Consider the following 27,552-nt stretch of genomic DNA (forward strand, 5'->3'; position numbering starts at 1 on the left):
TTCTTACCTGATAGTTTACTTCAATTAAGGGTTTATTCGAATTTATGATCAACTCAAAAGGCATTCCAACCTAGAGAAAAAAAAGTCACAGTTTACATATATATTTTTAGCACAACGTTGCAATCTTAGTACTTTAGAAAGATTAAAGGAATTAGAGATTCAAACAGAACAGGTTTACATATACACAAACAGAACAGGCACTTCTCTTAGGTTCATAAACAAAAATGTCCCGCATTTTCCGCTCTTCAATCTTACTTTCAAGCTCCATTTACTTTCCAAGATTACACTACAGGCAAGTAAGGCAGAGATAAATTATTTTTTATTATTTTCAAATTCCAATACAAGTAGGAAAACTGTGCCGAGTATATCCCACTGGGGTGGATGAAATATATGCATTCTGCATTGCTGAAAGTAACTATAGCATTAAAGTGCAATCATTGGTAAATGCATTAAGTTTCTCCTCCTTGATTATTAATAAGCAGTTTTTTGCTGTAAGTTGTAGCTTGGTGAGTAGTTGAACAGTATAAGTTACAGAACATCTGTTAAAGGGTCATGACTTCTTTATGTACAAAAAGGCAATATTATTAGCAAATTCTTGAAAAATGAAATGAAAGAGGGAAATAATAGAATTAATTCATGTAATAGCATTATTGTCTGTTTAGAGGAGTTCTGACAACTTTTGGGCCTGGTGCATCTACACCTGATGCACCATTCAAATCATGACCCTATTGCCTGTAAGATAACTGCATATTTGACGGCTTGTTTAGTAGTAAATTATAGCAATATTTGGTGTTGAGATGAGTTATGACAACTTTTGGCCCCAGTGCCACTGCACCTACTACACATTCAAATCATGACCCTATAGCCTGTAAGGTAACTACACTTGTGACTGTGTGTTTAGTTGTAAAATATTGCAATATTTGGTGTTTAGAGGGGTTCATAGAGATTGGTCCCCCTGTGTCACTGCGCTTGCTGCACCATTGAAATCACAACTCTAGTGCCTGCAAGGTAACTACACTTGTGACTGCTTATTTAGTAGTTAAATATAGTAATATTTAGTATTTAGGGGAGTTCTGACAACTTTTGACCCGGTGCCACTGCACCTGCAGCACCATTCAAATCATGAACCTGCACTTGTGACTGCCTGTTTAGTCGTAAAATATAGCAATATTAGGTGTTTAGTGGGTCTCTTAAAGCTTTTGGTCCTGCTGCTACTGCACCTGCTGCACCATTCAAATCAGGACCCTGTTGTCTGCAAGCTAACTGCACTTGTGGCTGCCTGTTTAGAAGTAAAAGATAGCATAGCTCTTGTATATGAACTTTATTTTTAACTTGCAATGTTTATTACAACATTTAGAATCTGATCAGAATGACCAAAAAGATTACGTTGAAAAACAATCAATCCGATAATGCCTACAAAGTGCAAAGAAAGGTACTGAGTCATGAATAGGAAATGCCACAAACATTCTAAGGCTAAAGCATCTGCTTTACACAAATAAGTTTTAAAAAAGCCAGCATTCCAGCATACTGTTAGAAGCTGTCTGACGTTTCTGTGGGAAGAGATCTTTTATTGACAGTGAATGGGGCTTAAACAGTGTGAACAGCTTTAATAGAAATATTGTAAATGCGTGCAGCCACGGGAAATTAACAAAAAAAAAGGTCCACTCAAAAGCAAATGAACATAGTAATTCGGCGATGGGAACTGATAAGAGCCCCCTTTTAAGATATATTAAATACAAGAGAGGCAAAACCAAAACCTAATAAACAGGGCTAACCCCCATTCAAACAAGAATTTGGGTTTGCAGAAAAATCTTATTTAATCGTTTAATGTAATTTATTCACAAAGAAATAATCGTAGGAACATGGGGGATTTCGTTTATAAGAGGCATCTTTTATCTCCGTTGTAAACTGAATACATTTAAAGGGTGAACACAAATGCAATTTATGCTGGCCGCACAGTGTAGTGGTTGTATGATACCAGGGACATGAGCATGTATCACAGTGCAATAAAAAATGTGGCCTGAATCAAATAACATAGGTGCTCAAGGGAAAGAATTGCCCGTGGTGCTCTAAACAAATGTGTAGGGATGCAGTCTAGTCAGGTAAAACTCTAAAACCATGTCTCTTATAAGGACTAAGAGGCAACATCAGTTGTTGATATTAATGATCAGTTTCTTCCTTGCTTGCATACACTAGTAAAGCAAAAGATATTTCATATATACGTTTGGTATGAATGAATCAGTGACAACTATTTCACACAGTTACATGGAATCCATCAGCGCTGGCCCAGTCCCAGCAAATCAGTGCATTGCACTAGCGTTAATTGAAGATGCAGAGCAGTAAAATCCCATTCATAGGGCGATTCCATGAGACAGAAAACACAATGACACTAGGACAAAGGGACACACAATCGTGGGAAGTAATACATACAGTGTGTGGGACCAGGCCTCTCTAAATGGACACCCCTAAGCTGTTTTGCTGAATGCGTTGTTATTGGCCATAGGACTCTGCACACTTTTCCACTGCTAACTAGTGCTAAAGTGCATGTGTTCTCTCCAATAAACATGGTAAAATTGGCTAACTCCCAATTGGCACATTTAATTTACTTGTATGTCTCTAGTAAAGTTGTACTACATGTATTCAGTGTCTGTAAATTAAATTAGTTGGCCTGCAGCACTAATTGTGCCACCCACTTAAGTAGCCTTTTAAACATGTCTCAGGTCTATATTGCAGCATGTGTGTGCAGTTTCAAACAGCCATTTCAGTTTAGCAAAATAAATCATTTGCCAGGCCTAAACTTTCCTTTGGAATGCTTATAAGTCACCCCTAGGGTAGGCCCTCAACAGCCCTTAGGGCAGGATGCATTGCAATTAAAACGTTGGTCATGTACTTTTAAATTTTACATTTCCTGGTAGTGAAAAACTCTCAAATTAATTTTCTACTATTGCAAGCCCAACCTCTTTCATAGGATAGCATTGGACTATCTTATTACATTTAAAAAGTGATAGTTTTTGATTGGGAGCAAGTGGAAAAGTCAAGTTTGGTGTCTGAGGAATTGTACTTTAAAACGCTCTTCAATGGTAAAGTCGGATTTTAAGCCACAGTTCTGAAAATGCCAACTTTAGAAAGTTCCAAAGTTCATCCAAGCTTTTAGTTCAATCAATCAAAATCACTGCAAGGACAGCGAAATTCCTCAATAGAATTTTATTATTTAATTAACGTCTGCCTTCAGTGTGCCCATCTTGAGCATGTGGAGGTGAGCAATTCATACTCCATAACCGTACATAGTTCCAACCACTGCATGTCGATCTCTCTCTAGACATTCATCAGGGGTAACTGAAAATGCAGAAACAAACATGTAAGCCAACTGTGCAAAACCTGACTATTTGTGACACTCACTTACTTACGGCGTTAAATCATCACATGTTCTATTGTTAACACACCCACCCTTCAACTAAAATGCCTGCCCATCTAAACTCGCTTCTACTCCCCTTTGCTTTATGAAAAAAATCACCCTAACACAAGTGCTCAAAAAAACTAATGAGTGTTTCCAATTAAACAAATGATAAATGAAAAATCGCTTCATAATTCATACACAAAATCCTTGCCTAAACAAAAACAAAATCTTCCCACTTCCCCGTTACCGGCCTGAATCCTACTGTTTAACATCATGGTTTTGGAAAGGTTGTTTGACTCTCTACCTTGGATGCCGCGGTCCGTGACCTTATCACCTCCTCTGCTTTCTTTCCTTCTGACATAGCTGCATGTTCTCTCGTCATCACGTTAACCACTATGCTCACAAAGCACTCCTTAGCACACGTCTATTATTTTTTAGGTGACTTAGTTACATAATGCATACAGTCAGTACAAACAAATAATTCACAAGAAATATTTCTTCTTTCTTCTGTATCATTTGATTTAATATGCGCAAGTTTTCTCAAGTTGTCCTCTACAGCCACAGCCAACACGTGTTTCGTCACTACAGGGAGTTAGTCCCGCGACTTTCTCAAGGCTGTATGATTGTAAAAACACAAAACCAATATCTGTTTAGGGAATCTAACCCTATTCATAATTCAATATATAATACTAAATGAGTCGGTCAATAGTGCCTCATGCGAGTGGTGGGATAAAAGTAAGCCACTTCCAATAAGGAGCAATTCATACAGAAAATACCACTGTGTGAAGCCAGTGAGCCTATGACTCAAACTAGATGGAGAGACCTAGTGTAAGCATATGACAGTTTGGAGAGAACTTCCGGTGTACATAGTCTTAAATATTATCGTTGAGTGTATGATTATAATAAGAGCAAAGTATAGGTAAAGAGTAAAGTATAGTCGGTAATGTGTACTACGTGCAAAATAAAATATATATAATATAATAAGAGTGATACAGGGTGTTTCACATGTTTTAAAGATTATTTGTATAGTTACCTGCCTAGGAAATAGTGTAGTTCATGGTCAATGTTCAAAGGACAATCTTATACCTTATAGACCGTCCAGACAGCTTCGTTCTACTACTCTGAACCAATTAGTGGTTCCGCGCTCCAAAACAGTGTCATGGGGTGATCGTCGGTTTCTAGTCGCAGCCCCAAAGATATGGAACACTCTGCCTCAACATGTTAGAACCTGCCCCTCACTTTTACAGTTTCGGAAGAAGCTGAAAACTTGGCTGTTTAATCAGTGATAGTATTCCTATCTCCCGATGTTTCTCACACCTCGGTAAGAGACAACTACTAAGGTCTAGCGCCGAGACGCCTACGGGTATTCGTTCGCGCTTAACAAATGTCAAAAAATAAATAAATAAATAAATAAATAAATAAACCATGTTCCACACTATGTAATTTACATATCCATTGGGCCTCTCTCCTTCTCAGTGTCAATTCCCTATTTCCACCTCTTGGGTGTCTAGGGACATGCTCTATTCCATAGAAATCAAATCGCCTGTTTGTTGTTTGTGCTGAGCAGATTGACATATGAGCAGCCAAAGGGTATCTCATATCTCCCTGTTTGACTGCTCTTATGTGTTCGCTGATTCTTTCACGTAATGTCCGGATGGTGCTACCAACGTATCTTTTCTTACATTTGCACTCTATCGTGTAGACTACAAACTTTGTGAGACAGTTTATGTTGGTGTGAATTTTGTATTTCTTTCCACCCGGTCCCTCAAATTCTGTCTTTCTCCCACATGCCCATTTGCATGTGCTACATTGTCCGCAAGTGTAGAAACCTATTGTGTGTTTATTCAACCAGTTGTCTGGATCTTTAGGTTTTTGGTAACTGGGGCTCAGAATGTTCCTTAGGGAAACCCCTCTTCTATATGTGATGTTAGGTTTGTCTGTGATAAATTCTTTTAGAGAATTATCATTGTTGAGCACATGCCAGTGTTTGTTGAGACTCTTTCTAAGGACTCCTGACCAATTGTTGTACCCAGTGACCAATCTGATCTTTTGGTCAGTTCTGGTCTGTTTGGCTTCTTCCCTTAGTGTGTCTGCCCGTTGTACTTTGTCTTCTTGTTGCAGTACAGAATTAAAGTTCTCCAAACAGTGGTATTGTGTTTAGGTATCAGGGCGCCACATAGAATAATCACACAAAATATTAGGATATGACCTGTTCATAATTCAATATATAATACTAAATGAGTAGGTCAATTGACCGACTCATTTAGTATTATATATTGAATTATGAATAGGGTTAGATTCCCTAAACAGATATTGGTTTTGTGTTTTTACAATCATACAGCCTTGAGAAAGTCGTGGGACTACCTCCTTGTAGCGACGAAACACGTGTTGGCTGTGGCTATAGAGGACAACTTGAGAAAACTTGCACATATTAAATCAAATGATACAGAAGAAAGAAGAAATATTTCTTGTCAATTATTTATGTTTGTACTGACTGTATGCATTACGTAACTAAGTCACCTCAAAAATGATAGACGTGTGCTAAGGAGTGCTTTGTGTTCTTATAAACTTAGGTTTTTCCTGGGGAGTTGGGTGGTTCTCCCCACCTTTTAGCACCGTCAAACAACAGGTCATATCTTAATATTTTGTGCGATTATTCTATGTGGCGCCCTGATACCTAAACACAATACCACTGTTCAGAGAACTTTAACCACTATGCTCACCCACCTGAATACTGTTTTTTTCTACCCAATTAATAAGTGGTCCTTAAGGCACGTGCTTTCCGCGCCAACCCATCGCACTGTGTATAAGGGATTTGACCCAGATAATAAACACATGTGTAGTTCTCCATGTTAAACTGATGGTACACCACTATTGTTTCCAAAGTTCATCCACGCTTTTAGTTCAATCACTCAAAACCACTCAGTATCCATGGCTGGGATAGTTCACGGCACCGGTTCGCACGCAAACTCAACGAGTTAAATCTAATGTTAACATAAGGAAAGGAGTGCATTCAGCTTTAATTATTTTTGTACCTTTAGAAAGTTGTCATTTTCTTGTCCTAACCATTTTGTGCTTGCAACCTGTTCCTAGGTCACATGACCGGGTATAGTTGGCAGTTGACCTTTGTGTATCTCTTCTAGACAGTATCACAAAGGAGGGCCTGGGTGTTGGCAGGATGGACCATCTCTGACTTGATAGAGGGTCACCTACTATACTTGCATTTCAAAGGCATTGGTTCAGCTTACACACAAAGGACCTCATACTAGCCTTTTGTGTCCCAGACAGACTCGGATCAGGACAGGGAGGTAGGAAATTCCAGACAACTCTGTAGGGGAAAACTTCAGAAGCTTCTGCCACTTCAGAGTGGGCACCAGGTATAAAAAGGGATCCTCAGACCCACTCTTCTGATCATCTCTTGACCTGTGGACTCTGCCAGGAAGAAGGACTGCCCAGCTGTGAAGCCAGCCTTGCTGCCCAAGCCTTGCGTTGCTGACCAAGGACTGCTTCGCTGCAAGGCCTGCTTTGCTGCAGCAGGACTCTTCTGCCGTTATGAGATGCTCTGCTGAATCCAGCCTGTTTTTGTAGACTCCGGACTACAGGAAATCTTCCAGAGTTAGTCACCTGTTCTCCTGTTCTGGCCACAAGGACGTAATAGGCTTCTTTTACGTCAATGCAACTCTGCATTTCTCGACAAAGCTCACCTCTGACACAGGCTGAGCTTGACCGGTCTCAACCTCGACATCGACGCAGTGCAAGTTTTCACAAGTCTTGGTAACTCCTTAAACAATGCTCAACATGACACTGGACCAGCGTATCTAGTCCTCTGTACCGACAGTAGGTATGTGGGTGTGTAGTGACTGGATGGGTGAATGAGTGGGTATCTGAATGGCTGTATGAGTGAGTGACTGGGTGTGCAAATGGCTGTATGGGTGAGTGAGTGGCTGCTTGATTGGGTGTTTGGTTAAGTGAGTAGGTGTGTGAGTGGATGAATTGGAAAGTATATTTTTGTGTGAATGGTTGTATGGGTGAGTGAGCGGATGTGTGAGTACTTGTATGGATGTGTGAATGGGTATGTAAGTGGTTGTGCAGGTGTATGAGTGATTGTGTAATTGCTTGTATGGGTGAGTAAGTGGCTGTGTTAAGAAGCTATATGAGTGAGTGACTGACTGTAGGTAAATAAGTAGGTGTGCGAGTAAGTGTGTGGGTGAGTGTGTGGCTAAATGACTGCCTGTACAAGTGAGTGACTGGTTTGATTTTATGAGTGGCTGTTTGGGTGAGTGAATGGTTGTGTGAGTCACTGAACTAGTGAATGAGTGGGTGTATGAGTGGATCAATGGAAGAGTGAGTGGGTGTGTGAGCACTGGTATGGTTCTGTGATTGGGTATGTAAGTGGTCGTGAGTGTGTGTTTGAGAGGCTGTATGGGGTGGGTGTGTGAGTGGTTCTGTGGATGATGTCCATCAATGATGTAATTTGGATGTCATCAGTGATGTCACTGACCAGGCCATGAGTGAAATAATATGTGAAGTCATAAGCAGTGCATTGTGGGAGCGTTAGTTACAGTTAGCTCAGGTAACTAGAACTGTTAAATTTCACTGGTTTTGTATGAGTGAAATCTGAGCCTAACTATAATGTCCCTGTAACTTGTGGTATTTTTAAGTGAATTTTTAAGGTTTTTCAAAAATTCTAGTTCCTAACTATGACATCCCTGTAACCTTTTGTTGTTTAAGTGAATTTCTATGGTTTTGTAACTATTGGTGGAGAAAGGGGTGAAGAAAGGGGGCATGGCCTCCGACCAGCTCTCAGCAATCGCACTGTGTGGGATTTACTGGAGGTTACAGAAGGGGTTCTTGGCCCCCAAAGACCCTCACCATCCAAGTGGAATACATCCCCAAACAGTAGTGCATTAGAAGGTGCATTTGCAAAGTGTTGGAGTAATGGTGCGGGCCTCCAAAGACCTTTCAGCAATCCCTCTGTGTGAGACTTACTGGAGGTAACATGAGTGGTTCCCCCTCAGTAGCCAAGGGGACTTCATCCTCATCCAGTAGTGTGCCAGGAGGCGAGTTTGCAGAGTGGTGGAGAAAGGAGACGTGGCATCCGAAGACCTCTCAGTAATCCTACTGTGTGGGACTTACTGGAGGTAACAGAAGGGGACGCTGGCCCCTAAAGACCATCAGCAGCCAAGGGGACCTCATCTCCCACCCAGTGGTGCACCAGGAGCTGCATTTGCAGAGTGGTGGAGAAAGGGGGCGGGCCTCAGATGACCTCTTAGCAATCCCATTGGGTGCGACTTATTGGAGGTAACAGGAGGGGACGTTGGCCCCCAAGGACCTTCAGGAGTCATGGGGATTTCATCCCCCCAACTAGTACTACTGAACGGATTTACACCAAGTCACATAAAGCACAATCTGCTATCAACATCTAGCTTCCTGCCAAATGTGGTATAATTCCATCCTGCAGTTTGGGCTGTGGGATTATTCAAAGGTCCTTTGGGAATTAACTTGGGGAACACACATTGGGACCCCCCTTTTTTCTTGGCCCCCATTTGAAGAACCACCCTGAAGCTTTCCAGACACTGCCTGAAGTCCTGAGCAAATTTTTAGGGAAACTTTCAATGGAGATTCATCAACTGGCGCCCAAGATATAGGTCACTGATTATGAACTTTTTGATAGAAACTCCATCCTAACCATAACTACCTAATGGCAACCGCCAGTAGGTAATAATTATATATATATTTATTTACAACTTACTGGCTGTCGCCAGTAGGTAGTTATAGTTAGGACTAGTTTCCATAGGAAAAGCATTTTTTGATTTGCCAATATCTTTGGTGTCGTTGACGAATTGTCTTTTCAAAACTAATGGGGCATTAGGTCAGCTGCTGTGTTGGAAGTTTTGGGGTGATTCGTCAAGCGAGGGCCAAGAAAAAAAGGGTTTCCCAAAATGCTTTTTCTGCATGTTAATTTCCATAGGAAACTGTTGACGCAGCTACAGCCCAAACTACTGAACGGAATTACACCAAATGTGGCAGAAAGGGAGCTCTTGGTCCAGAGTACAATCTTTTGTTCAATGGTGTACATCTGTTCAGTAGTTCCTGAGAAATTTAAAGATTTCTCAGATATACCAATATGGCAGCAGAGGATCCGTGAACCCTCACGATCTCGATCCTGCGATCTGATTGGCTGCCAACATTTCAAACCAGGAAGTGTTGGCAGCCATCTTGGGACTTGGTTTAACCGAGTCACAAGAAAAAAGGTTAAAAAATGTTAAAGATCAAGAAAAGGGGTCAGAGTAGAAACACACTGACCACCTGGGCCTGCTCAAGGGGTACCTGGGCCAAGCAAAGCATTTATTTATTTTCTGCATTGGATTTGCAAATCCGGACAAAATGTTTAAAAAAAAAACAAAGCAGGGGCTCCCGAGCTTTCTTATCTTTAAGCCCCAGGGCGGGCCAGGTCCTGGGTTCAATGATTACAATAGATACGGGGGTCCGCAACCTCCCCGGGCATAATTATGTTAAATGCTGGGTGGCCCCCATGCAGCCCCAGGGACCACCACCTCACCAGGGCGAATTATGTTAAATGGGGGGTCATGTGGCCCCCCACAGCCTTGTGGACCGCAACCTCCCTGGGGCTATGTATTTTAAATGTGGGAGCCACACGGGCCCCACGCAACCCCAGGGACCGCCACCTCCCCGGGGCTTTATTTTTTAAATAAATGCATGGGGGGCTCCTCCCCACCCACGCATCCCCGGGCATCGCCACCTCCATGGGGCTAATTATGTTAAATTCTGGGGGACAATGTGGCCCCCATGCAGCCCTGGGGACCACCAGCTCCCTGGGGCTAACTATGTTAAATACAAGGGGCCACATGGCCCCCCCACAGCCCTGGGGACCACAACCTCCCCAGGGAGATGTATTTTAAATGCAGGGGCCACACAGGCCCCCCAAGCAGACTGGGGCATCACCACCTCCCCGGGGCTAATTATGATATATGCGGGGAGCCACTTGGTCCCTCCACATCCTCTGGGACTGCCACCTCCCTGGGGCTAAATTGAAAAGATGCGTGGGGGGCCCCTGTCCCCCACACAGCTACAGGGACCCATCTCCCTGGTGCTTTAATATTATTGGAGTGGGAGTGTGGCCCCTCGTGGAGTCATAAATGGCCCTGCGGACCGCCACCCCCCCAGTGTCGGCTCCAGTAATGTCCTGGTGTGCCCACCCAGCTTGCTGTGGGAGGGCGGGAGCACTTTGCTCTTGCTTGTTCAAAGCAAGCACACTTTGATTTTTACTCCCAGGGAAACTACAAGCAGCAGCTTCCTGGGGTAAAAAGCCATGCTGGCTCCTACAGGAGGTAGAAGCCGGCTGGACTGCGGGGCCTTTATACTCCCCCGTGGTTCCCAAACAGCAGGCCAAAGCCCTGGGCATGGGTTACTGAAAATAGCTCAGGAGGTGGGCTGCGCGGCCCCACTCCCTTTTTTCATGTTTTTAAAAAAATAGCCAGGCCCAGGGGGATGGGGTTCCAGGGTCCGAAATTGGCACCCTCCCCTTTTTTGAATGAGAAAAAAAAAAAGAAAGGCCTAGCCTCAGGGAAGGGGCCACGTTGCCCCCCTCCTTTTTTTGTCAATTTTGCTTTAAAAATTGGTGAGGCCCTGGAAGATGGGGTCTCCGGGGTCCAAAACGATCCCCCTCCTAAAAAAAAAAAAACAAAGTTGGCAAATTGCTGGAGGTCCTACCCGCTCTCTGCACTACTCTGCAAATGCGCCTCTTGGCACACACTTTGTTGGGGGATGGAGTCCGCTTCGATGCTGAGAATCCTTAGGGGCCAACTAGCCCACCTGTTACCTCCAGTAAGCCCCACACAGTGGGATTGCTGAGAGGTGATCAGAGGCCACGCACCTTTTTACACCGCTCTGCAAATGCGCCTCTTGGCGCACTGCTTGGGGGTCGATCAGGTTCCCTTGTGTCCTGAGGAATTCAGGACTAAAGTGGACTTCATCCCCGAAGCAGCAGTGCACCATGAGGCGCGTTTACAGAGTGATGGAGAAAGGGAGCGTGGCCTTTGACCATCTCTCACTAATCTACCTCTGTGGGGCTTACTGGAGGTAACAGGAGGGCTAGTTGGCCCCCAAGGACGCTAATGAGGCAAGGGGAATTCATCCCCTACCAAGAGTGCGCCAGGAGGTGTTTTTGAGGAGTGGTGGATAAAGGGGGGTGGCCTGCGACCACCTCTCAGCAAAGGTTACAGGGATATTATAGTTAGCCTGACATTCCACTCGCACAAAACCTGAGAAATTCAGCCATAATAGTTAGCGGAGCTAACTATAACTTGAGCCCCACCAATGCACTGCTTATGACCTCACATATTACATTACTCTTGACATGGTAAGTGACATCACTAATGACATCACTGATGACATCTCAAATGACATCACTGATGACATCACCAATAGAATCTTTTATGCACCCACTGCCACTCCCACACAACTATTCACAAACCCATTAACAGAGCTATAACGTACTTACACACCCACTCACTGATTCATTGATCTATATATACACATCTACTCACTCACCAATACTGCCACTCATAGACCCACTCACTCATTAATACAGATACTGATATATCTACTCATACGGCGATACAGGTGCTCACACAATGAGTGAGTCACCCATAGAGCTACTCACACACCTAGACACTCACCCATACAGTCAATGATACAGCCACTTACTCACCCAAACAGTTATACACCCACCTACTTACTCATACAAATAGTAACACCTACTCAGTCAGCTATACAGTCACTGACTGAAGCATACACTCATCTATATAGCCACTCTAACATTCACTCACTCCCTCGTGCATACAGTCACTCATGTACCCTGTCACTCACGTATACTGCCTTTCATATACTCAGTTACTCACCCATACTGACATATGCACTCAATCACTGAAACAGCCATACAGACACTCACTCATCCATACAACTTCTCACACATACAACAGTATTCCATATAGCCACTGACTCCCCCACTCACTGATCCATACAGGCAACCACACACCTCACCGACAAACACAGACACCCAGGCAACCATAGACGTAGTCAGACAACCAATCAATCGCCCATATAGTCATTCACTTACCCACTAACACACTCATACACCCACTTAGACCTTTACTGATAGACTGATACACACATTCACACAACCAGTCACTCACCCATATATTCAGTGAGACACCTAATCACTCACTTATACAGTCAGTCAGGCATCAACTGAATCATCCATACAGTTACTCATACTCCGACTGATTCACCAACGCACTTTGGAATATATATTTAACACTCAAAAACTTCTAAAAACACTCCCAGTCACTGGATGATTTCATCAGTGATGTCATTTGAGATGTCATGAGTGATGTAATATGTGAGGTCATAAGCAGTACATTGGAGGGGTGCGAGTTATAGTTAGCTCAGCTAACTATAACGGCTGAACTTCTCTGGTTTTGTTTGAGTGAATTGTCAGCCTAACTATAACATCCCTGTAACCTTTGTTTTTTTCTGTGGACAAAAAAGAAATATCTATCTATCTATATATGTATGTATGTATGTGTGAGGAAGACCTTGGGGTACACAAACCCCGGACTGAGGCAACTTGGACGCCTTACCGTTTCGACGATGATACAACATCCCTGCTGGAATTAAAGACAGACTTCTCCCTTCCACAGGTCGCGTACCGTAACCCGGAAGAGGAAACCCCGGGTGGAGGCGGACCGGAAGTGACGACCAACCAATCCACAACGCGGGATCCAGGTCACGGACGGCAGAAAAGTGGGACTGTGAACAGCGAAGGTGTGTCAGCCCGGAAGAGGAGTCCAGAAGCAGGAGATGCGGATTACGGGAGAGATGCCAAGACACCGCGAGACGCCACCGGAAGCATAGAAGACGGGACCGCTGACGAGGAAGACCACGAGGCTCCTGAAACCTGGTCGGAAGACTGGTGGATCCCGGAGGGCGCACAAGCCGCCACAACTCAGGAGAGTTGTGGCTTTTAGCGGTACGTGGCGGAACAAAGGTGGGAGGGTGGGAACAAGCATAGAAGGAGGGTAAAACCACAGAAGAAACGTTTTGTTTTGGTGATTACTTCTCCACTTCGTTCTTGACTCTTTGGTCTTCAGGCCACGGCCCTTAATCCCCTCTCCTAGCCCTTGAAACAACCCCCCCCCAACCGCACTCCTCTTCCCCAGGAAAGAGCAAGACAGACGTCCGGGCATACACTGTCTATACCTTGAAAAGAAATCCGACGGGCAGTGACCATTTAAAAACAGTTATTTTTGTTGTTGTTGATTTTCTTTTACCTCACACCTTTAAAAGAAAGACCACCGATTGTGTGTATTCCCCTTACTTATGCACTTGGTGTGGTGACGGTAGACTAAAATGTTGCAATGAGACATTGACCGCTTCTTCTCATTTGTTTTCTTTTCCGAGTGTATTCCGGGACCACATCTTCGTTCCACCATGGCCCAACAGCTGAACCTCTAACAAAGAACCACCCAGGAAGACGTTCGTGAAGTTCCCTGCACCAGAGGAGAACTTATTGAATTGTTTTGTTCCTCAAGAATATCCTCTGCTCAACCCCTTTCTTACTCTCGTAAACCCCAAAATAAATATCCCAATATTCACCCTATACGGCCTCCTCGCTTCTGTTTCCGACCGTCCCTCCGACAGTATGTATATCTATCTATATATATATTCACTGAAAAAACCATAGGTTTCACACACGTTATAGTTAGGAATTAGCATTTAAAAAACCTTGCAAATTCACTTAAAAAACCATAGGTTTCACACATGTTATAGTTAGGTGGATATTTCACTCGTAAAAAACCAATGAAATTCCCCCGTTATATTTAGTTCAGATAACTATAACTCGCGCGCCCGCAATCCACTGCTCATGACGTCACATATTACATCACTCATGACATGGTCAGTGGCATCACTCATGACATCACTGATGACATCATCCTTGTGATAGAGTGAAATATCCACCGAACTATAACATGTGTGAAACCTATGGTTTTTTAAGTGAATTTGCAAGGTTTTTTAAATGCTATTTCCTAACTATAACGTGTGTGAAACCTATGGTTTTTTCAGTGAATTTGTACGGTTTTTTAATTGCTAATTTATTTATGTATTATTATTTTTTTTAATAAACTACGTATTAAAAATGTTTTTTTTGTTTTTTGACCATGCGCGCACCCCCGCGATTTAAAAAAAAAAAAATATATATATATTTTTTTTTCACCGTGCGCGCACGTTGCGCGCACCCCCGCGATTAAAAAAAAAATCTGCCTTCGGGGTCCTTCAGGGGTCCCCTGAAAAAGGCTAGGGGGTCAGGAACTCTCTACCCTGCCCCCTTTTCACGTTCGCCACCTTCCTTTTTCACTCTCGCACTGAAAACAAAAAAAATGGCGGCCGACACTTCCTGATTTCGACCGATTCGAACGTTGACTAACATGTAACCACCAATCAGAATTACGCTCGAGCACGTTAGGGTGCTCGCACGGTGCGCGCACCCTGCGCGCGTATAGATATTGATATGCTTTTAAATGCTATTTTCTCAGGAAATACTGAACAGATTTACACCAGACCTGCAAAAGGCACTTCCTTGACCTTATGGCTACCTCTCTGCCAAATTTCAAGTAATTCTGTTCAGCCGTTCGGGCTGTAGCTGTGTCTAAAGGTCCTATGGAAAAATGCATGGGGAAAACACGTTTTGGGACCCCCCTTTTTTCTCGGCCCTCGCTTGACGAATCACCCCGAGACTTTCAGGGTAGGTGCTGAACGGAAAGCCCCATTAGTTTTGAAAATTTTGCGAGGATTCGTCAACCGGCGCCAAAGTTATTCAAAATAGAATTTTGAGATTTCCTATGGAAACACGGTCCTAACTATAACTATCTACTGGCGACCGCCAGTAGCTAATATATATATATATATATATATATATACACACACACACACACTCACTCTGAAAAAACAAAGGTTGCAAGGACATTATAGTTAGCAAATCAAATTAATTTTTATTAGAAATTCAGTAAAATTAGTAAAGGTATTTCCCCTTATTTAAAGTGAGACGGCCACAGGGCCCCCCTCCTGAGGCCGATTTTGGCCCGAGGACCCCATCCCCAGGGCCTGGCCATTTATAAAAAGAAATTCTCGACAGTGAGGAGGGCAGAGTGGGCGCGCCCGCCTCCGTTCAACGGTTCGGGTTGTAGCTGTGGTTAATGGTTCCTATGGGAATTAACATTACAAATGCACCATTATTTTGCACATTAAATTCTCGGTTCCCACTGCACAGATCCCCCCCAAAGTTTCCATGAGAACCAGAACCTACCTTGACACTTTTTTGGGGAAAATTTTATGAAGAATGATACGAAGGTTATAGGCAAGTCAAAAAAATGCATAACCTATGGAAACTAGTTCCTAACTATAACTACCTACTGGCAATAGCTAGTAGGTAATATATGTATGTGTATTTATATATATATATATATATATATATATATATGAACCTTTCAACTTCCTCGAGAAATACCGGGACACTTTATATATATGAAAAATAAAGATTGCCGCTCCTGTGGGATGCACTCACTAGGGGTAAACCAAGCATCAAAGAGGCAGCACACTTGAAACCTTTCCCCACATAGGTACTGCCAACGCGTTTCGGATAACCTCCTTCCTCTGGGCAGTTTGTAGAAAAAGGAGAGGCAAACAACAGGCTAGCAGAACATCCCCTCTTTTATTTCTAAAAGTCTTAAATGTAAGTCAGGTGAGTTGATACTTGCATGCTGGGACGGGTAGTCTTTTACTACCAAGTGGGCGTTGCCTCGCATTTTTCTCAAAGTTCACCGTGGAACGAACAAAGGTCCAAAGCGGCGCATGTATAGCGAAGGCTGCCCCCGAGCTCACGGCCCCCCGCAGCCCCCGGTGACCACCACCCTCCGGGGCTTCTTTTTTTGATGAAAATTAAACTGTGTGGGGGGCTTGAGCCCCCCCACATGCCCTGGGGACCGCCAATGGCCCTGGGGACCGCCAAACCCCTGGGCTGCCTCCTGCAGTGTCCCGGGGTGCCCACCCCCGGGACACTGCTGTTTGCAATGATTGGGCGGAAGCAAACATTGCAAACTCTGGTTTGGATTTTGGAAGTGAGAGCAGTTTTACTGCTCTTGCTTCCAAAATCCAAAGCAGGTTGCTTTTCCACATGGAGAGCTTCATGTCAGCAGCTCCCTGTGTGGAAAAGCAATGCCGGCTCCTGCAGGAGGCGTGGAGGCGGCTGGACCGTGGGAACATTGGGCCTCCCCCCACGGTCCCCAACTGATCAGGCCGGCCCCGGGGGATGAGGTCACTGGGGCTAGGAGTGGCCCGGGAGAAGGGCCACGCAGTCCCCTCCCTAAAAACTTTTTTAAAAAATAAACGCCGGCCTCGGGGGATGGGCTCACCGGGGCCAATAGAGGCCTCAGGAGGGGGGCCACGCAGCCCCCTCCTTATAAAAATATAAGGCCATGCCCCCGGGGATGGGGCCCCCGGGGCCAGAATTGGCCACGGGAGGGGGGCCCACGTGGCCCCTTCCAGTTTAGATTTATTTATTTTAAAAAGGGGCAAGCCCTGGGGGAAAAAAAGGAAAAAGAAGGAAGTGATGTCATTTGAGATGTCATCAGTGATGTCATGAGTGATGTCACTGACCATGTCATGAATGATGTAATATGTGACGTCATGAGCAGTGCATTGCGGGTGTGCGAGTTCTAGTTAGCTGAACTAACTAGAATGGTGGAATTTCTATGGTTTTGTAAGAGTGAAATGTCCAGCTAACTATAACGTCCCTGAAACCTATGGTGTATATATATATAGATAAATTCACTGAAAAAACCATAGGTTTTACACATGTTATAGTTAGCTGGACATTTTACTCATAAAAAACCATTGAAATTCCCCCGTTATAGTTAGTGCAGGCAACTATAACTCACGCGACCGCAATCCTCTGCTGATGACATATGTGTCTTTATGAAAAAAAATTTTTTGCAACATATGTATAGCTAAAATTTAATGGAAGAAGACATGGGCAAATAAGTGTCTAAATACGGTATTAGCATCAGCAGAGGATTGCGGTCGCGTGAGTTATAGTTGCCTGCACTAACTATAACGGGGGAATTTCAATGGTTTTTTATGAGTAAAATGTCCAGCTAACTATAACATGGGTAAAACCTATGGTTTTTTCAGTGAATTTGCAAGGTTTTTTAAATGCTAAGTTACTTTACGCTGTTCGTGGCGTGCGCGCCCACTTAACGCAGTTCGTTCCGTGCGCGCACGGTGCGCTTCGCGCACCGTGCGCCCACTTTACGCAGTTAGTGCCGTGCACGCACGGTGGGCACGCGGTGCGCTACGCGCACCGCGTGCCCACGTTACGCTGGATGGGCCATGTACGCACGATGCGCTTCGCACACCGTCCGCACACGGAGGACATATTATGCGCTTCGTTGTGAAAGGTAATCTATTCATTGTTCCACATGTATGATATGCAATGCACAAAAGGTCCCCTGCGGGTACCTTTTGCACACGGGGTTGGGAAAGTGTGGATAGTTTTTTTTTATATTAAATTTTTACCGTACGCGTACGGTAAGCGTAATCGGCGTTTTTTAGAAAAAAATTAAAATTGAATTTTTTGCCTTGGGGGTTCTATTGGGACACCTTAATCAAGGCTAGGTGGTTAGGAGCTGTCTAACATGCCCCGTTACATGTTTTCAACCTTTGTTTTTCCTCCCCCCCTCAGAGTGCGAGAGAGAAAATGGCGGCCGCCGCTTCCTGGTTTCGACCGATTCGAATGTTTACTAAGATGTAACAGCCAATCAGAATCGCGCTCGCGCACGGCACCGTACGCGTACGGTAAGCTTACCGTAAGCGCACCGTAAGCGCACCGTAAGCTGCCACAGATATATATATTGATTTAAATGCTATTTTCTCAGGAACTACTGAACAGATTTACACCAGACCTACAAAAGGCACTTCCTTGACCTGTAGACTACCTCTCTGCCAAATTTCAAGTAACTCTGCTCAGCCGTTCGGGCTGTAGCTGTGTCTAAAGGTCCTATGGAAAAATGCATGGGAAAAACGCGTTTTGGGACCCCCCTTTTTTCTCAGCCCCTGCTTGACGAATCCCCCCGAGACTTTCAGGGTAGGAGCGGAGCGTAGCGCCCCATTAGTTTTGAAAATTTCGTGAGGATTCGTCGACCGGCGCCAAAGTTATTCCAAATAGAATGTTGCGGTTTTCCTATGGAAACAGGGTCCTAACTATAACTACCTACTGGCGACCGCCAGTAGGTAATATATATACATATATATGTACACACACACATTTTAATTTTTTTAACTAAAGTTTAAAGTGAAGTTCTTGTTAGGTGAAATGTTTACTACCTGAAATGTTCACTGACAGCAGAACATTTAAAACAAAAAAAAACAAAATTCACTAGATATAGTTATAGTCAAGTAACTATAACTTGTGCCCTAAGAGAACTATAATTATCACCCCCGCCATGCACAGTTTTCTCATCAAACATTTCACATCAATAATTTAATTGCAATTATTACAGTGATATTATCAATGATGTCATGAGTGATGTAATATGAGGAGTAATTAGAAGTGAATGGTGAGGGCATGAGTTATAGTTACCTTGGGTCATGAGTCATACTTAATTGAGATAACTATGGGGCATATTAGCAAGGGCTGGCGATATAATTATCGCCGCTTTAGCGTCCGTTTTTGGGCGAATAGCGGCGATAATTATATTGCAATATCATCAAGGACACGCTAGCGCCTGTTTCTTTGATGTAGAGCCAGTTTTTTCACAGCCTCGCCTCGCTAATGAGATGCAAAGAAGGCGTGGCTGTGAAAACAACACATGTTAATATCGTGAAGGCAGCTTCGCGATATTAACAAGGAGGTGCAGCGATAAAAAAAAAAATCACGCTACCTCAGCCTTAACTCAGGAATGTAATGTCTGTTAAATTCCTGACTAAGACATACTTTTAATGGGAGATGGATTATGCTGATAGGACCACAGGGTCGTTTCAGCAATGTTATCGCTGTTTTCAATGGAACATCGCTGGAAAACCAGCGATGTTCCATTGAAAACACCGCTATCGCTGAAATGATAGCGCTATGCGTTGTAAATATAGCGTTATCATGGTGATAATATTCAGCGATAGTCGGCGATAATATTTCTATCGCTAGGTACGGCCAGCGATAATTATCGCTGGCCGTTGATAATATGCCCCTATAACTGGTGAATTTCAGTGGTTTTTAGTGCTTAAAATGTGACGGTGAGACTGAACATTTTAGCTAACTTTAACATTAAATTATCCTTTCATTTTTTCGGTGGATTACTAAGGTTTTTGTTTTCCATAAAATAATATTTAATTACCATCTTTAAATGCACCCACTGCTATGCACTGCCTTTGGGTGTGCATAGTGAGCGATTGGCTGCAGGTCCTGGCCTCCCTCCTAATTAGTTTAGTGGCCTCTTTAGAGGCTCAGGGAGGGGGGCAGCTTACCCTGTCCCCTAAAAAATACTATGGGGCCCCGGGGATGAGGTACCCAGGGCCTAAGGCAGTTCGGGGAGGGGGACCACTCCCGCCTACACTTAAAACATAATTTGGGCCCTGGGCCAAAAACAGCCCGGGGAGGGGCCCACATGCGCCCCCCCTCTAAAACATATATTGGGCCCCAGGTGATGGGGTCCCCAGGGCCGATACTGGCCTGGGGATGGGGGCCATGTCTGCCCCCCTGCTCAGAAGAAAAGTGTCGACTCAACGGTCTCTGGCCAGGGCCTGGGGGTTTTAAAAATTTAGTGTGGTAGACTGTGCTCTTTTTTCTTTTAAATGTTGCTTCGGATTTGCAGGAACATTAAAACACTATTATGGACCCAGTCGGGGTCCCTACCACCAGGAGTAGGGGTCAGGGTATCCCTACCCTTCCCCAGTGTTGTGTTTTTTTGTTTGCTTTCTGACTGCCACCATTTCCTGGTTGAGGTGGAGGCAACCAATCACATCTGACTTTTAGACTGTTGGCTCTGCGTATTTTTTGCGGTGTGAAATATACAATTGTTTTTACTCTTAATTTCTCAAAAACTACTGAACGGATTTACACTAAAACACAAAATCTCTGTTAAATTTGGTGTAATAGGGCCAAAGTTATTTGAAAGCCAAAAATTGCATTTCCTATGGAAACATGATCTTGACTATATCTACCCAGTGGCGAGTTTAGGAGTGGGCAAGGGTATTGGGTGGAAAGGGTATTTTTAGGGTTTAGGGGGTAGGTAAGGATATTGGGTTGTAAGTGTGTTTTTAGTGTTAAGGGGTAGTTAGATGTTCAGGGCAGTAAGGGTATTTTAGGGTTTTGGGGTGGGTAGGGGCATAGGGTGATGAGAGTAATATACAGAAAGCAAAAACGGACTTGTTACAGTAAGTCACAATGGCATCCATATTGGAATAGTGAAATTTACAAGCGGATATATTGGTTCATAGTGCACATATGCCCATATCAGTTGGCGCACTGCTGGTGGGGTGATGAGGTCCTCTTGTGTGCCGAGGACCTCAGGACTGAAGTGGACTTCATCCCCGGAGCAGCAGTGCACCAGGAAGCACATTTGCCGAGTGGTGTAAAAACAGGGCGTGGCTTTGGACCACTCCCAGCAATCCAGCTGTATGGGGCTTACTGGCTGTACCTGGTGGGCTAGTTGGCCCCCAGGGACCCTCAGGAGGCAAGGGGACTTCATCCCCCAAACAAGAGCATGCCAGGAAGTGCGTTTGCAGAGTGGTTGACAAAGGGGACGTGGCCTGTGCCCACCTGTCAGCAATCCCACTATCTGGGGCATACTTGAGGTATCAGGTAGGCTGGTTGGCCCCTAAAGACCCCTAACAGTGAAGTGGACTTTAATCCCCATCCAAGAGTATGCCAGAGAGCGCGTTTGCAGAGTGGTGGGGAAAAGGGGCATGGCCTGCTATGAGAACTTTGCAATCCTGCTGTGTGGGACTTACTGGGGTAATAGGAGGGGTAGTTGGCCCCCAAGGTTGTCCTTGGGGGCCAACTACCCCTCCTTTTAACTCCACTAAGTCCCAGACAGTGAGATTGCTAGGAGGTCTTTGGAGGCCAAGCTCACCTTTCTCCACCATGCTGCAAATGCGCCTCCTGGCAGAGTACTGGTTGGGGGATGAAGTCCACTTTACTCCTGAGGGACTTTGGGGGCCAAGAAGCCCTCCTGGTACCTCCTGTAAGTCCTACACAGTGGAATTCCTGAGCACTGGTTGGAGCCCCAGCCCCATTTCTCCACCTCTCTGCAAATGTGACTACTAGTTAAAGAAGCATTTGCAATGTAATAGGTTTCACATTTGCGAGAGTTAGAGCTATAGGCGTTGTAAAAGTGTTTTACTAATGTTTAGAGTGGATGGTAGGTTGTGTGCAGTGGAATTATGTGGTATGATGTGCAGTGAAATTATGTGGATAGACTGACTTTGATGTGGATAAAAGGTGTGTGGTATTTAGTGTAGGAATTATGTGGAGTGGGTTTATGTGTTATGGAGAGTAATTGTGTGGTGTGGTAGTCTGTGTTTTGTAGTGGCAACCTCGTTTCCATAGAAGCTAAATTATAAACTCAAGGAGACAAAAAAGAAGGAACCACAGAGGAGCACTTCTGGACCTAGTCAGAGGTATGAGCAGGGCCACTGGAATTATGCGACTGTTTTGCTGCACCGACTTTTGCACAATTATACATTTTCCGCATTTGCCACATAATCCATTATCTCCTGCATTATCTGCAAATCTGAACAATAAAAACGTTGTTTCCTGCTCAAATGCTATAAAAAATGCAACAACAAGTGTTACAGCGTGGTGGAACGCCCTTTTCAAACCTAGCATGGTCACCTGTTACTTATTTGTAAATGTGGGTATTAAATTGGTACTAATGGTTTGCAAACCACTCTTGCCTCTTTCTGCACGTCTTTGTTTCTGCACTTCTTTTGCCTCTTTCTGCTCATCTCTTCTACTTTCCGCACCTCTATTGCCTCTTTCTGCACATCTGTTGCCTCTTTCTGCTCCTCACTTGCTTCTTCACGTACCCCTCTTGCCTCTTTCTGCACCTCTCCTGCCTGTTTCTGCAAGTCTCTTGTCTCTTTCTGCACCTCTCTTGCCTCTTTCTGCACCCTTCTTGCTTCTTTCTGCACCTCTGTTGCTTCTTTCTGTACCTCTGTTGCTTCTTTCTGTACCTCCGTTGCTTCTTTCTGTACCCTTATTGCCTCTTTCTGCACCCTCTTCCCTCTTTATGCACTTCTCTTGCCTCAGTCTGCCCACCTGTTCCCTCTTTCTGCACCCTTTTGCCTGTGTCTGCAACTCTCTTGCCTCTTTCTGCAGTTCTATTTCCTCCTTCTGTACCTCTCTTGCCTTTTTCTACACTTCTCTTGCCTGTTTCTTCACCTCTCTTGTCTCTTTCTACACCTCTTGCCTCTTTCTGCACCTCTCTTCCCTTTTTATGCACCACTCTTGCCTCTTTCTGTACCTCTGTTGCTTCTTTCTGCACCCCTCCTGCCTCTTTCTGTACCCCTCTTGCCTCTTTTTGCACCTCTGTTTGTTCTTTCTGCACTGCTCTTTGTTCTTTCTGCACCTCTTTTGCAAATTTCTGCACCCCTCTTCCCTATTTCTACACCATTGTTCCCTCTTTTTGCACCTTTCTTGTCAGCTTCTGCACTTGTCTTGCCTCTTTCTCCACCTCTGTTGCTTCGGTCTGTACTTCTCTTGCTTCTTTCTGCACCACTCTTGCCTCTTTCTGTGCCCCTCTCGCCTCTTTGTGCACCTCTCCTGTCTCATTCTGCACCTCTCTTGACTTCTTCTACAGTTCTCTTGCCTTTTTCTGCAGTTCTCTTGCCTCTTTCTGCACCTCTGTTGGTTCTTTCTGCACTGCTCTTGCTTCTTTCTGACCTTCTCTTGCAAATTGCTATACCCCTCTTACCTCTTTCTGCACCTCTCTTGCCCCTGTCTGCACCCCTGTTTCCTGCTTCTGTACATCTTTTGCCTGTTTCTGCAACTCTCTTACCTCTTTCTGCAGTTCTCTTGCCTCCTTCTGCACCTCAGTTGCGTCTTTCTGCACTTCTCTTGCCTCTTTCTGCACCCTTGTTGCTTCGTTCTGTACTGCTCATGGTTTTTTCTATACCTGTCCTGCTTCTTTCTGTACCCCTGCAGTCTATTTCTGTACTGGTCTTCCCTCTTTCTGCACCTCTCTTGCCTCTTTCTGCATCTCACATGCCTCTTTCTGTACTTTTCTTGCCTCTTTCTGCACTTTTCTTGCTTGTTTCTACACCTCTGTTGCTTCATTCAGCTATTCTCTTGCCTCTATCTACATTTCTCTTGCCTGCACCTCTTTTACCTCTTTATGTACCTCTCTTGCCTCTTTCTGTACCTCACGTGCTTCTTCATGCACCCCTCTTGCCTCTTTGTACACCCCTCTTCCCTCTTTGTACACCCCTCTTGCCTATTTCTGTATCCCTCTATCCTCTTTTTCTGTACCCCTGTTGCTTCTTTCTGCACTTTTCTTGCCTCTTTGTGCACCTGTCCTACCCCTTTCTGCATCCCTTTGCCTCTTTTGTCACCTCTGTTGGTTCTTTCTACACTGCTCTTGGTTCTTTCTACTCTGCTTTTGGTTCTTTCAGCACCTCTTTTGCACATTTCTGCATCCCTCTTTCTCTACCTCTCTTGCTTCTTTCTGCACTGCCCTTGCTTCTTTCTGCACCTCTCTTGTATATTTCTGTATCCCTCTTGCCACTTTCTGCACCCCTGTTCCCTCTTTCTGCACCTTTCTTGCCTGCTTCTGCACCTCTCTTGCCTCTTTCTACACCTCTGTTGCTTCTTTCTGCACTTCTTTCTGCACCCCTCTTGTCTCTTTCTGTATCCCTCTTGCCTATTTGTGTACCTCTCCTGCCTCATTCTGCACCTCTCTTGCCTTTTTCTGCAGTTCTCTTACCTCTTCCTGCACGTCCTTTGCTTCGTTCTGCACTTCACTTGCCTCTTTCTGCACCTCTGTTGGTTCTTTCTGCACTGCGTGTGCTTCTTTCTGCACCACTGTTCCGGATTTCTGCATCCCTTTTGCCTCTTTCTGCACCCCTCTTCCCTCTTTCTGTACCGCTCTTGCCTCAGTCTGCCCACCTGTTCACTCTTTCCGCACCCATTTTGACTGTTTCTGCAACTCTTGCCTCTTTTGCAGTTCTCTTGTCTCCTTCTGCACCTCTCTTGCAAGTTTCTGAATGCCTCTTGCCTCTTTCTGTACCCCTCTTGCCTCTTTCTCTACCTCTGTTGGTTCTCTCTGCACTGCTATTGCTTCTTCCTGCACCTTTTTTGCCTCCTTCTGCACCTCCATTGCTTCTGTCTGCACTTCTCTTGCTTCACCCCTCTTGCCTCTTTCTGCACCTCTTCTGCTTCTTTCTGCACATCTCTTGCTTCTTTCTGCACATCTCTTGCTTCTTTATATGCCCCTCTTGAATCTTTCTGCACTCCTCTTCCCTCTTTCTGTACTCCTCTTCCCTCTTTCTGTACCCCTCTTCCCTCTTTCTATACCTCTGTTGCCTCTTTCTGTACCTATTGCTTCTTTCTGCACTCTTCTTCCCTCTTTCTGTACCTCTCTTGCTTCTTTCTGCACCCCTGTTCCCTTTTTCTGCACCTCTCTTGCCAGTTTCTACACCTCTGTTGCTTCTTTCTGCACTTCTCTTGCCGCTTTCTGCACCCCTCTTGCCTCTTTCTGCACCTTTGTGGGTTATTTCTATACTGCTCTTGCTTCTTTCTGCACCTCTCTTGATTCTTTCTGCACCCCTCTTGCCTCTTTCTGCACCCCTCTTCCCTCTTTCTATACCTCTGTTGCCTCTTTCTGCACCCTTCTTCCCCCTTTCTGTACCTCTCTTGCCTCTTTCTGCACCCCTGTTCCCTTTTTCTGTACCTCTTGCCAGTTTCTGCACCTCTGTTGCTTCTTTCTGCACATCTCTTGCCGTTTTCTGCACCACTCTTGCCTCTTTCTGCACCTCTGTGGGTTATTTCTATACTTCTCTTGCTTCTTTCTGCACCTCTCTTGCTTCTTTCTGCACCCCTCTTGCCTCTTTCTGCACCCCTCTTGCCTCTTTCTGCACCTTTTTTGCCTGTTTCTGCAACTCTCCTGCCTCTTTCCGCAGTTCTCTTGTCTCCTTCTGCACCTCTGTTGCTTCTTTCTGAACTTCTCTTGCCTCTTTCTGCACCCCTCTTGCCTCTTTCTGCACCTCTGTTGGTTCTTTCTGTACTGCTCTTGCTTCTTTCTGCACCTCTCATGCAAATTTCTGCACCCCTCTTACCTCTTTCTGCACCCCTCGTCTCTTTTTCTGCACCTCTTTTGCCTGTTTCTGCAACTCTCTTGCTTCATTCTGGACTTCTCTCGCCTTTTTCTGTACTCAAATGGGAAGTGCAAGCTGTCAAGTTTAAAGGCCTTCTGTGCTCTTGTGACGGAGGTATATGTCTACTTGTATATGTATTCTTACATGTGCTATGCATCTGAAGATGGTAGCTTAAAAAGCGGGTAACTTCTCCTATAGGTGGTCAAATCTTCTCAGTTCTACTCTGTCATTCGGTTGCACAGGCAGACATGTCTTATGTATATCTATGTTATACTGCCTCTCAAATATACAACTGAATACCCATGTGTCCTATATTGTGAGCAGAAAGAAATACATACACCTCTTGTTACACAAATCTACAGACTATGCCGTTTGAAACACAGGTATTCAAGTGTTTGTATCTTTATTTTAATTTTACATGTCACTAGGTAAAAGCATAGACATGCATGCATACCTTCACAAACTTGGTCAGACTTACAACTGTGATATGCTTAGGATTGCTGTTTTATATTTGGTAGGCCTAACATTCTGAGCAGTCAATTAATAGTGAACCTTCAAGAGAAAAGTGAGGTTTAAGACATCTTCGGATAAGGTTTAGTGATTGGGGTTCTTTGTATGACTCTGTTGTAAGGTACAGTCAAACTAGGTCTCTTTCTGCACCTCAGTTGGTTCTTTCTGCACACCTCTTGCTTCTTTCTGGCCATTTATTCCTCTTTCTGGAATTATTTGCCACTTTCTGCATTTCTCTTGCTTCTTTCTGCACATTTCTTCCTCTTTCTGCACCTCTCTTGCCTCTTTCTGTACTTCTCTTGCTTCTTTCTGTGCCATTCTTCCTCTTTCTGCACATGTCCTACTTATGTTGGCATAGTTAGAAATTAGCATTTAAAAAACCTTAGAAATCCACTGAAAAAACACTGTTTTCTGGGATGTTCCAGGTGTGCAATTGTCGGAGTGGGAGTGTAAATGGGTATGTGATTGTCTGAGTGGGTGCATGAGTGTCTGAGTGGGTCTGTGAGTGGATACGTAAATGTCTGAGTGTGTGTTTGAGTGTGTGAGTGTCTCAGTGGGACTGCAAGTGTGTGTTAGTGTGTGTGAGTGTCTGAGTGGGTGTGTGAGTGTCTGTGTGGGTCAGTGAGCAGGTGTGAGACTGTATGAGTGGGTCTGTGAGTGGGTGTAAGAGTTTCTCAGTAGGTTTGTGAGTGGGTGTGAGAGTGTCTAAGTGAGTCTACCTATGGGTATGTGAGTGTTTGAGTGGGTCTGTGAGTGGGTGACAGATTGTCAGAGTGGGTGTGTGTGAGTGGGAGTATGAGTGTCTGAGTGGGTGTGTGAGTGGCTGAGTGGGTGTGAGATTGTCAGAGTGGGACTTTGAGTGGGTATATGAGTGTCTGAATGGATCCGTGGGAGGGTGTAAGAGTGTCTGAGTGGGTCTGTGAGTAGGTGTATGAGTGTGTGAGAGTGTGGCTTTTTTTCAACAGAATTCACGGAATCTGCTGTGATGGTACAGGGGGCCCCACTGAGCATCACAGCAGGTTTGTAAAACCTCGCACCTGGAAAAAAAATAATTCTGGAGTATTTTCTAATCTACCAGGGGTCCCTCAGAGACCCCTATATTGCACCCATGGGATCAGGCTGCCTCTACCCAGACCCCTTCTACTACATTACATCTAAATGTTTGCAACCTGGGACCGTTCCCCAATCTCTAAAATGGT

General features: G+C 44.6%; 1 protein-coding gene across 1 annotated transcript in view; it reads right to left on the reverse strand.

Annotated features, from left to right (window-relative positions):
- Positions 1–27,552, reverse strand: part of CD109 (CD109 molecule) — a 750,032-nt gene that overhangs the window by 486,508 nt on the left and 235,972 nt on the right. Inside the window, exon 13 of the mRNA XM_085610953.1 lies at positions 8–70. Coding sequence (XP_085467079.1) covers positions 8–70 — 63 coding nt within the window. The remainder of the gene's footprint in view (positions 1–7; positions 71–27,552) is intronic.

This window comes from Triturus cristatus, chromosome 6 (genome assembly GCF_964204655.1).
Source record: "Triturus cristatus chromosome 6, aTriCri1.1, whole genome shotgun sequence".
Classification (NCBI taxonomy): Eukaryota; Metazoa; Chordata; class Amphibia; order Caudata; family Salamandridae; genus Triturus; species Triturus cristatus.